Source organism: Dysidea avara, chromosome 3 (assembly GCF_963678975.1).
Source record: "Dysidea avara chromosome 3, odDysAvar1.4, whole genome shotgun sequence".
In the NCBI taxonomy this organism is placed as follows: domain Eukaryota; kingdom Metazoa; phylum Porifera; class Demospongiae; order Dictyoceratida; family Dysideidae; genus Dysidea; species Dysidea avara.
This window is the reverse complement of record NC_089274.1, coordinates 43,250,957-43,262,873: the sequence shown is the minus strand read 5'-3', so window position 1 is coordinate 43,262,873 and position 11,917 is coordinate 43,250,957. Positions and strand designations below refer to the sequence as shown.

At 36.7% G+C, this 11,917-nt stretch overlaps 1 protein-coding gene across 3 annotated transcripts in view; it reads right to left on the bottom strand.

Annotated features, from left to right (window-relative positions):
* Nucleotides 1-2,074: 2,074 nt before the first annotated feature.
* Nucleotides 2,075-11,917, bottom strand: part of LOC136251089 (gamma-aminobutyric acid type B receptor subunit 2-like) — a 32,117-nt gene continuing 22,274 nt past the window's right edge. For all 3 annotated transcript variants that reach the window (XM_066043468.1, XM_066043466.1, XM_066043467.1), the window contains 8 exons: nucleotides 7,983-8,049; nucleotides 7,845-7,940; nucleotides 5,333-5,465; nucleotides 5,046-5,280; nucleotides 4,868-4,999; nucleotides 4,499-4,816; nucleotides 4,278-4,448; nucleotides 2,075-2,409 (listed from right to left, as the gene is read on the bottom strand). In XM_066043468.1, coding sequence (XP_065899540.1) covers nucleotides 2,290-2,409; nucleotides 4,278-4,448; nucleotides 4,499-4,816; nucleotides 4,868-4,999; nucleotides 5,046-5,280; nucleotides 5,333-5,465; nucleotides 7,845-7,940; nucleotides 7,983-8,049 — 1,272 coding nt within the window. In that variant the 3' untranslated portion in view covers nucleotides 2,075-2,289. The remainder of the gene's footprint in view (nucleotides 2,410-4,277; nucleotides 4,449-4,498; nucleotides 4,817-4,867; nucleotides 5,000-5,045; nucleotides 5,281-5,332; nucleotides 5,466-7,844; nucleotides 7,941-7,982; nucleotides 8,050-11,917) is intronic.

The following is an 11,917-nucleotide window of genomic DNA, read 5'->3' as shown; positions in this document are numbered from 1 at the left end:
ACCTATCAGCAGAGTTTCACTCTCTATGATGTAACACATGTAGTACTAGGCTAATGAACCTTGGTGTATAGCTTTTTACAGCTATGCAGGAGGAGATCTATAAATGTTTGCAACACAGGAATTCCACTTAAAGATACAATATTATTTATAGCAAGCTATGGTCTATAACTATTTACTTGCAAAAGTATAGCTACTGTTTCATTGGCCTTTTGCAGTTTGCCACTTTTAGTCACCATGCAGAGTGATTTAGGCAATATATAGTACATCAAATCACGTATTGAGTACAGTATACTGAACTGCACAAAAGACATGATCTACTGGAAATAATTTATAGCTATTGGACTCAGCATAGTAGATCTTTCATTCACCCCCCTCAATCATATAGCCATGCTAGAGCTAGCTAACTGGTAAAATTAAAATTAATAACTCAAGATCTATAGCACCTGCACGAGGATGAGATTCCAGTTGTGAGCAAGCTCTGCAACAGGCTCAGTAGCAACAAAGCAATCAGCATTTCAAGTTCTGATTAAACCTGTCTACAGGCTTCTTGAATAATCGCATATATAAAGTACAAACTGAGGTTATGCAGGTAGCTAGCTGGCAGCGCAGTGTTACTAGCACTGGGCTAGAGTATGGGAGGTCCCAGGTTTGAACCTCACTTTAGTCAAACTTAATTATTTTGCTTTCTTTGGTTTTTTGTACAAGTTGTTTATTCATGTCACTGCTGTGACTCTAGGTACAGCCTACCATATAAAATATGCAAGCTAGAGATACCCTAATAGAGCAGTCACCTAATCCAACAGTCATTAATATTATACTGATATATAAATCACTCCCATATTCAATCTTAGAGGGTCTAATTTCCAAAAATTTCCTTGTGGGTATGCCCCCATACCCCCTAGATTAGCATACTTCGCAATCATTATACTGCTGAAAATCACTCTCAGATTCAATTTCAGAGGGTCTAATTCCTACCTCCAGACCCTCTAGATTGGCATGCTAGTGTGCTTCACATGCTAAGGTGTATGTCTTTCCTATAATGACTTGCTATAAATATATAGCTAGACTCTGGCATCACCTAAAATCTGGCTATATACGCCCCTGATACTGAGCGAATGCCGTTATAGTCTCCCATATATAAAAAGTTTAATTTCTTGCTCAGCATTAAGAGTCTGCTGCAAGCCTGCAACTATGTAACATTCCACTACTGCAATGGAGCACTGATGTCAGTCTGCTGCACAGCCACAGCTATCATACAAATTATGTTTTACTTGTAACCATTATAAGACCATCACTAGCTAAATGCTTAACCAGTTTGTGCAAACCTTAAGAACTTCTTACCCATAACGCTACACTTAAAAATGTTCCAATACAGTGTATATGCTTGTTTCATGTGTTAGCACTACCAAACAAAGCACACTACAAAATTATAAAAATGAATATGTGACCGGATTTCATATAACAAGGCTTCCACACACACAAAATCAAACTTACGTTTTTACCAGAAATGGATTGCTGGTCTAATACACTATCATATTCCACACTGTACTTCCTTCAGGACTGGCAAGTCTGGTTTCTGTAGCAGCTTTCTTCTGACCCTGTCAAAGCCACGAGTGGGAGATTGGCGCCATTAAATGGTCATGGCTTTGTGATAATGGTGTGTAGTGAGCTGGGACTTCACAGAGAGCTCGCCAGTAGTGTTCTCAGTCAATTTGGAGTGATCTGAGGGCCATGGGGAGCCCAAACTTGGCCTCTGGATTCCAATCGTCTTCTTACTTCATTTTATACCCCTAGAACTATTAAGCCCACCCACCACCCTCCCACCCTATTACTACCACCTGTGATATTATTACCCGCTTGAAAAAAGCTGCCCAAAACAGGGATAATTTTGGGTATCAGAAATGTATACATCCACTCAGTGATAGCTAGTAGATAGATGAATAATTGGTGCAAATTTTGTTTGCACAGCTGTAGGCACTGGGAAGTTATTACACAATGATTACTTAAAATCGCCATATCTCCTAATGAAGCTTTGTGTGTCGAAGCCTGGTTTTGTCAAATTCAGTCACATATATTCGAGATTGAAACAAAAAATGAAACAAATTTAATTGGGGGTTAAAATCACTCAGGTTTGACAGCAACAGCTACCAACAACTTTGTATATGTACAAAAATATAATACACTGCATGTATTAACAGGTAAACAGGTATGTAACATGACAAACATGCTGCTTGATATGTACACACATATTAACATTCACACATGTACTGTGATGTATTACAAGTTTAGTTAAGGCTGTTTTTGTGGTGAAACACTTCTACTATCAGTCCCTGTGTTCTGTAACATTAATGTTGCTTCAAGGTCTGAACGTTTTTGCAATGATTTTTCTGAAAGTTCACCAGATTTCGACTGCAAAAATAATCATATTAATACCATATAATTTACTTAAAAACGTTACACAATACTGAGAACACACATGTAAAGTTTAAATGAAATCAGTGTACAGTATGTTAAAGAGACAGCAGAATTTCCAAGCAGTGAAGAAACAGTGAGACAACAACATGTGGGAAAACTGGTCTTATTATCTGTGTTCTATAGCTGGTCTTATCACCAGATTTGACAGCAGGTTTGATTCTTTACCATTGACACAAAGCTAGATTTTGGTGTCAAAATTAGTTGGATTTAAGTGGTCTGCTTTTGCTGACGACTATTTTCAAGCCCAATTGTGAACTTTACAAACAATCTGAAGCATTGATGGGTCTCTGGCATACCTGGGGAAGGCTGAATGTGGTCTTTGTTGGTCTTTATTAATACACTATGTGGTGTTTAATAAAGACCAACAAAGAGTCAAAGACCTGTACTGTAAATAGGAGTGCAGTGATTATGCCTGCATAATTTTGGGAATGATAGGTATATGTGTGGGAATGGGGCATTATGCTGGCATTTTGAAGCAATTTAACAATATGAAAATTTGTAATTTGCACAATTCTGTTAAAAGATTGAGATACTCTAATAGAGCAGTCATAAATTCTAATAGAACAGTCACACAATTACCATATTTCCTCATATTCAAATAAATGCTTGTTCAACTATAAGCCAGGGGGTTTTCCAGCACATATGGAAAATAAATGCCTAGTCTCAAATAGAGGCTCAGGCGCTATTAATGGAGTCTACTGTTAGAGATATTAATGCTTTCCCTTGCTGCTACTGTTCCTTCAAACTTATTAACAGCCTCTGAGGGATGAAGGTGCTATGAATAATCATGTAGGTAGTCCATGTGCATGCAGATATGCATCATATAACTGTTTTTCAATTGTTTTAGACTTTCACTACACTTGTTTTTGTAGTCAACACACTGTATAAAGGTTCTCCATGCTTACCATGATGGTGTGTCCACCATGACTCTAATTTGATTAAATGCTGTGTGCCACTCAGACCTATTCAAAATAAATGTTTGGTCTCAAATAAGGCCTTATTAATTTATAGGCCTGGTCAAAAATTCCGGGAAGGAAATAGAAGCCTGGGATTTTATGAGGAATATGGTATACTAGTTTAATTAATAAACAATGATATACTCTAATATAGCAACCAGTTAAAAGATTTCTGAATATAAATGGTCTAATACAGCATTATGCTAAAGATGGTGGTTGGGCACAATGAACATTTCTCATAAGCATGATAGGTGGTTTTTGAACACTGCTCAAAAGCAGAATGCTTACTATTTATCACTGTGTGCTCCTCTGCTATTAATTTTAAAAACACACCTTTGCCTTCCCTTCTCTCCCACCACTTCTATAAGAGCTAGTCTGATACAATGACCCTCATGAAAAAACTATCAAAAAGACAGGAAACTTGGCTGATGGATACATATACAGTGGATGCTCTGAAAAGTCAGGAATAGGTGTAAAGCTAACCTCAACCATTGATGCTATAGCACTCTGAGTATTTAAAAATGGTATTTCTCAATACTTACAAAAAGGAAACAAGACTGGTTTTCCCAGAGAGTCAAATATGTACATTTTTTATTACATAAAACATCAATGGTTTGGTGATCAGTACATCATGCCAGGAGATATGGCAGATGAAAATTTGGTAACCTAATATTGCAGTCATGATGTAGTATTGAGCAATACACTGTACAAAAAGTTTGGTAAAAATGACAAATTAGCCAATTTTATTGACAATTTTTATAGCTAAACATAAGCAAGTGCATCTAAGCTGCTTGTGTTACACTGTATATAGGTTATCAACTTATTAGTATATGCACATATTGTTACCATTTCCAGTTCATAATTGAGCCTTATAATTTCGACATTAAGAGACTGTATTCTTTGCTTGAAAGTTTCTAACTCATTAGAAAGTTGGAGATTGGCAGTTTTATTAGTAGTACTGCTAGTACTATGATCTAAAGAGTGTGTTCCCTCTGGATCACGAAATACTTTGTACATCTATATAGAGTAGAATAGATTTAATAGCATCATGCATCATAAAGATGTACCTTTGAAACAAAAACTAAGCTCAATATTAAAGTTGTAATCAATAGCATCACCATCCCTAGTATACCATATTGTACACTTGGGAAATCTTGTAAGAATAATCCAATCGGAGTAAGAGCTATTGAAGCTATTACTGCTCCATAAACTGACATTGCCACAAACCGTGACTCATTTAAAGATCTAATTTTTATTTTGCGTGTCTCAAAGGCCAGAAACAGTCCAGCTAGCAGCACTAATCCTTTATAAACAAGCAGGACTGCTAACCAAGGTAGTGAATCATCTGATTTACAAACTCCAATTATTTCAGGAAGATCACCAGCCTATAAAATAATATCATTGACTAAACACTTTTTGTTAATACTAAAACAAACATTGTCTCCTTCAACTTCTTCTTGTTCCCTTCTCAATATGGCATTAGACACTGCTGTTGGTGGGATCAATATTACAATATCTACCAGAACAAGTACTCCAACAATTGCAAACAAGTAAATGTCTTTCATTTCCTGCAAAAATTAAACAAATTCAACAGTGATTAATGTACATACGTACCACAGCATTGAAATGATTGAAGATGTAATATATCCTCCAAGTTTTGGCAAAGATAGTTCCAAACAACAAACTAAACCCAATTGCTACTAGCCAAATTTTTGTCTGACACAGATGATCTACTGTTGAAGATGATGCCACATTTTCATCCACTCCAAACAAAATCACTGTTTTGTAAAATATAACTGCTCCAGCTATAATCATCACATTGACATATGGACTGGTAAGCTTCACTAGTCTAAATGTTTGAAACAAGTTATGCAACGTAGCATCTATATATAATAACATACTTTTGTTCTCTGAACCACAGGTTAAAAACCAGGCAAACAATAGCAAATATTATTCCAAGTAGAGATAATGCAGTGTAAGTGATAAACAATGGTAGGACAATATGAATGTATTCCTCATCTTCTGCAACACCATCTATGGATAAATAAGACATTAACTCACTTGACAGGAAATACAGGTGCAGTGGAACCTCTGGCAGTCTGGTACATACTACTGTCTGTATCTCAGAAATGTCTGTAACTAAGAATTGCATGCTAATATGCTAAAGTAATTGACTTAAATACAAGTAATGTTGTTATTGGCATCAGTTAGTGCTATGCAGTTTAGTGGGTAGAGGGGGAAGTCACTACAGAGCATTCATGGTCACTCCTCAGGGCTGTAAAAATGCATTATCACCTAGCAACCAAGTTGTAGTTATTATTAGTAGAATAAACAAGCCACCAAACAGGTAAACAGCAACCTTTAGGTTCCCTCCTTGTGCTTTCATTTAAACCAAACTTCATTATGGTCAATAAACAATGGAGGTGCCTGGATAATGGAGGTTATAATTATTATTATTATTATTAATGCTTTACAATGCAACATACAATTACAATTATACATGTGTAGGTGGGTATAGATGAAGAAAAAGTTGCATTGATGGTCTGCCAGCAACCTGTGCTGGCAGCCGGGAGTTAATTAAACTTATGTAGTAAAGTTAATTGTCAGTCCAGAATCATAGCACTTGCTGCATCTACAGCAGTAATGATAGGTGCAGGGATTGTCAGGAGAGAAATTTGTGGTGAAGTGTTGCCATAAATAGTTCTGAATAGTAGCTTTGATGACTGGTAGGGACTGGTTGATGTCAATGCAAGGTAATTGGTTCCATATCCTGGGAATTCTATTAAAGTAAAAGTTTCTGGCATAGTTACTATTAGTGCGGACATGATTTAGTTTGTTAGTAGACGAAGACCTGGTGTTGGTTCAGATAAGGGAGGTTCTACTGTCCTTGCATATGCAGTGCAATTAGTAAAGTACGTATTTAACTACCCTATAAGCAGTGGCGGATCTAGAAGGGTTTTGGTAGTTTCGACAGAAACCCTCTTTCAGAATTTCACTTTAAAAGTGATGCTGGCTGAGCAACCCATTCTTCTGTTATAAATAGCCCTTTATCATAACAGTAACATTTAACTTACAGAATGTCTTCTTTTTCATCTCTGAGGCCAACTAGATCAAATGCACAGCAGCTCTCCTGCTCACTCAATAATTAGTTTTTCAGGTGCTTATTTCTGTGTGAGTTCAAAATGAGAAAATGAAAGAAAAGAGACCCTGATGAGAACTTAAAACAAAGAAAAACTATTATCTTTCTTTGATAAAAGAGCAAGAGCAAGTAAGGATCTCTAAATGGTATAGCACAGTAGTGCAACAGTGCTAGCTACATAGCTATATGTTATAGTTACTGATGCTATAATTGAATGGCTTTTATGGAGAAATATTATACACCTTTCAGAAACCCCCTTATAAAAATCCTAGATCCGCCACTGATAAGTCTATAATAATAATTATGTAGTGCTAGCACTGGTATGGTAAAGAGTTCCATGATGATGGTATCAGGAAGGAATACTTGTTGGTATCTGTATTACAGAACATTTCAGCTAATTGGAACATGTGGCAAGACATTGTTTGTTGTTAATATTGTGATGTTTGAGAGTGAAATTCTGGAATGTGTTCAGATGATAATCACTCAGTAAATTACGTTAATGGCTGAAGATTGAATGTACATGTATTTGCCCATTGACATGGAAGAGATTTACATGGGTAGTGTTCACCAATAACATACAATCACACCTTTCCCTAATCATATGCATGCATGTATATAATGCTAAGGTTAATGCCCGTTATGGACAGCAGTACTTGTTGGGCTTGAGGTAGACCATAGCATAAGTATAAAATTGTTAGGGAATAGGTAAACAAATTAACCATTTGTGTGACTGGATGAGCCAAAACCCACTATTTTTACAAATTTCTATTTGCTATAAAAATGTATTAGGTAAAAATACATGTGCAACATAATGATAATGCACATTCTAATTTGCAGTGAAACAAGCCTTAACTTGATAAAACTATATAACATAGGATTTGCCTGTTCAGATAGGAAAAGAAAAATTTTTGCGTTGAGTTTGGACAGTAAAGGGCAGGTGAGTTATGGATGCTTATTTACGGTGCAGTAGAAACAAAGTTTACCATCTATAATTATTTTTCTGGAATGGCCTTCTTTGTGCACACAGAGGAAAATAGGCTATACCTTGATGGATTTGCCTGTTCATAGTGTGTGTGTGTGTGTGCGCGTAATTTGAGCAATGTGCAAAAACAGCAGGATTTTGCTTAGCTGGTCACATTTATGTCACAATAACATAGCCCACACAAAATTTTACTGGTTGTCTTGAAAAACATCTGCATGACATGTTAATGTAAGAGTTATACCTGAGAAAATCTTTGCTAAACACTGAGGAAAGGACTGAGTGAAACACTCACCTTGAAAAATTTTACTGACACTTTCATTGTCATTAAGCACTAAGCTTCCATTTTCAACTCTCCCAATGGGAACTTTTATTAAAATACCATCATCATCTGTAAAAGATAGTAAATGACATAATGGTAGTCTTATCTAACCTTGTCTGTATTGTAGTACACGAACTCTTGCAGGTCTGTCACCATTGTTTTGAAATGAAACAGTACCCTGTGATGTTGACATGTAATATTCTTTAATGTGCTGTATGTATTTGAGCATGCACATGTCAGCACTATGGAATTGCTAAAACATCACATGCATAGATAAATTGCTATCTTAAAACTTCTCTACAATAATTTGGCAGTTAGCACAGTAGGGGCAGATCCAGGAGCTGGCAAGGGGAGGGGCACAAACAGGCTAAGTTGTAGGTGGTTGGGGAGAGATTCTCTAGTTCAGTGCTGCATTTTTGAAGCAGCAAATAATCACCTCGTAGTAGTGTCTCACTGTTGATTTTTGCCATTTTGGCCTTTTCAGACGGTTGTGAAGTCTTAAAAGCTGTTTAAAAGGTTCTGAACGCCTTAAACTACAGCAACACTCTAATTATTTTTAAGGGCGCTTAGTACAGACAAAAGTGCTGGGTGACAATTTTACAGTTAGCTTGACTTTCGTTCACTTTGGTTTCAGGTGAATTTGTAGTAAAATGTGCATATTTTCATGAGTTGATAAACTGATCTTGGCCTGACAAAGTTTAGTAGCTATTTTAATTAGAAGCATGGCTGGCTCCTCCACAAGGTCGGGGGGGGGGGGGGGGGGGGGGGTTCGCCCCAAATTCCCCATCCTGGATCCGCCATTGCACAGTTACATATTGTTTTGTATCAGTTAGAAGACAAAATTAATATGCATCCTACAAATTAAGGTAGCTAATCATATTCTGCATGGAAGAAGTCCAAATCATGATGATTGAAGTATATGTAACAAGGAAAAGGCTATGGTGTACCTGTCAATTACTTTTTACTGTGTATACCTTGTATGATGGACAAAAACAACTTTGAACCTTTAAGCTTCTGATTTGGAGTCAAATGCCATAACCCAAATGTGGATCTAGGATGCCCCTCCTCCTCACTTTCAAGAGATGCTGTACATGCATGGCACTGTACAGAGCATGTACAGAAAAGCTATACATACGTTTATGCTAGCTTCATTAAAATGGGCATGGGATATTCTTCCCACAGCCCTCTCCAGGTAGCTATAAACATGAAAATTTCAATAAGCAATCAAGGTACTCTAATAGAGCAGTCAATAACTCTAATAGTACAGTTATTACAATAACATGTGTTTGAGTCAGTTATTACTCAACTGGTTCTTTAAAATTAACATGGTCACTAATCTATGTACACCATTTAGACCACTCAGATGAAATATTGATCTTCAAACATCTCACTGTAAGATTGAGCAAACATTATTTCTCCTGGTCACCTGTGTCTTGGCCTGGGTGTGCCCCACCCCTTGTCAGCTTCTGGATCCACCCCTGTAACTATTAAACCATAGAGTCTGAACTGAAGCAAAAAAACTGAAACGTTGAAATGTATGTTTGCATTATGGGTAGCAGTAGGTAACGTTGCTCCCACGTTTATAGATATGAACAGACAAGTCCTGGAAATATACAGAGAAAACTATCTTATAATCAATTGTAACTATTATTCTGAGCAAGGTGACTCAAGAGAGGAAGGCTACCAACATGTCTACCATGCCAAACTATGGTGAATTAAAGTTTAATTACGTTAGTTTGTGTACGTATGGGTTATTATTGTTAGTATGTTGTGTAGTGCGGGTTAATTTAGACACATGGTATATATGAACCATGGCGTACTTCAGAGTATTGCACTTATATACATCCCTCCTCCACCTCAAGTTTACTGTTGATAAACCCTCAGCTTTGCCTCGAGGTTATCTTCCTCTGACTTCAGAGTCAGAGTGTATAGTTATAACACGGTTATGAGAGATTGACAAAAAAATATACGCACGACTCCCTAGAGCATGATAGAGCTTGACGGAGAGTGTGTATATTCTGAGTAACCGTGTTATAACTGGTATATTCTACACCCCAGTAAGATTAAATGATTATAGGTAGCAGTTTATAGTGAGTTAAACAGTACCTGTTAGAGATTGAAATCAATAGAAATCATTAATGGATCAGACATTTCAGAGTCTTTAATGATGCCACATCAATCTGCTCATGATTAACGAGTTATTCATGAAGGAGACAGGAGTTCATTGACTATACAATCAGCAGCTCAGGTAATAATTCTTGGTTGATTTAGGGACTTGTTATTAGAGAATTGTTTACCATTTAGGTAAGGATTTTGCAAAATGTGTAATGTTACACCATATATGGTAAGTGTGGTTTATCAGCTATCCTGTACGTATACATGACAGTTTGCTGTGGTATATCAGTTATTTACCACAGTGTGGCAATTTTAATCTCCACCACAGGTATAGTATATAAGTGCAATACACTTCATAGCCATGGTTTATATTATAAAGAGCCTTGCATGGGAGGATCAAAACAAAAAACGGTTTTAAATAAAAGCCATACAAAATGCAACTGTTCTTTATAGAACACCTTGCTAGACCACAGTTCTATATCAGGTAGTTATAGCACTGACAGGCCTATTTGCAGGCTAATAGCCTGCTTTGAGTGATTAATCAATCAATCATTCTGGCCAGTACAACTAATCAACCAAGCCAGTCTAGGCTGATAGCCTAACTGCGCTGGCTGACCAATCAACCCAACCAAACCGCTTGCTTTAATTTATAGACATATTTGAAGATTTTGATGATGGTTGCTTGTGGTCAGCAGTAGTGAACATTAAAACTACGTTTTGTTTACATGAACAGTCAAGTCCTAGGAATATCACGGACATGTGCTAATTATGCTTATTAAGTACCACAATCAAAAATATTTAGTCGTTGAGAAGACGGACTAGACTCATCCTCTTGTTCATCCTAGTCTTATGCAGAGGTGTGATGCCTATTCTACCGATGATAAGACTACTTCATGAGTTGGTAATTGTTTCGTGTGTCTTGTGTGTACCTCAAGTTGATAGTTCTCTATACCTCTATACCAATAAAGCATGTACTGTATGTCAAATACTGTAAGAGTGGTCTCGAGACAATTATAGCACTCGGCTTTGCCTCGTGCTATATTTATCTTTCGCTGTTACAATGGTTAAATGACTCTTATTAAAATTAACATCATTGGAAATGGCTGCCACCTTTGATTTCTTCACTCAGGCTTTTGAAGGCCATACCTTTATTATACAACTTGGTTGTTTTCACATGGATTTCACTTCTTTTTGCATTTAAATACCCCAAAGCCAACCATAAACTGTCTTTGAAGCTTGTTTTACACAAATCATTGTTCTTATCTACAGATACAATGATGATGATACAAGACAAACTTGTGCTCTACCAATTGAAATTAAATACAGAAAAATACCAGCCAATTTGATACCAAGCTAAAGGATCTATGCAATAATCATAGCTAAATACAGTGAAACCTGTCTATTCTGGTCATCATAGGGACAAACTTTTCTGATCTCATTAAGGAGGTGGCGACATTATGCAAGTCACTTTGTACACAGTTGGCACATGTGGGGATTTTTATAATGGGATTAATGGCCAGTTTAGACAGGTGACCTCTTTATGCAGTGACCTGATTAGACGGGTTTCACTGTACTGATAATTAATTGTGACCCGCTGAGTGAAAACCAGCCGTTTTTGCAAAATTTTATTTGCCATAAAACTGTATTGAAATACACTGGGTAAAATACGTGTGCTACATGAAAAATTTACGCACGCTTTAATCACATTTGTACACACTGAAATTAAGCTCAAATCAATAAAACCTATACACCACTGGATTTGCATGTTTATGAAGAGTAAGAAAATCATTGTTTCGTGTTAGCACAGCAATGGATACGTGAGTTACAATGCAGTAAAAACAATCTCCGCTGTCATCATTTCTTAGATGGAATGGCCTTCTTCTTTGTCAACATGGAGGAGTACAGGGAAAGTACTATACCTTGCCAGTTCA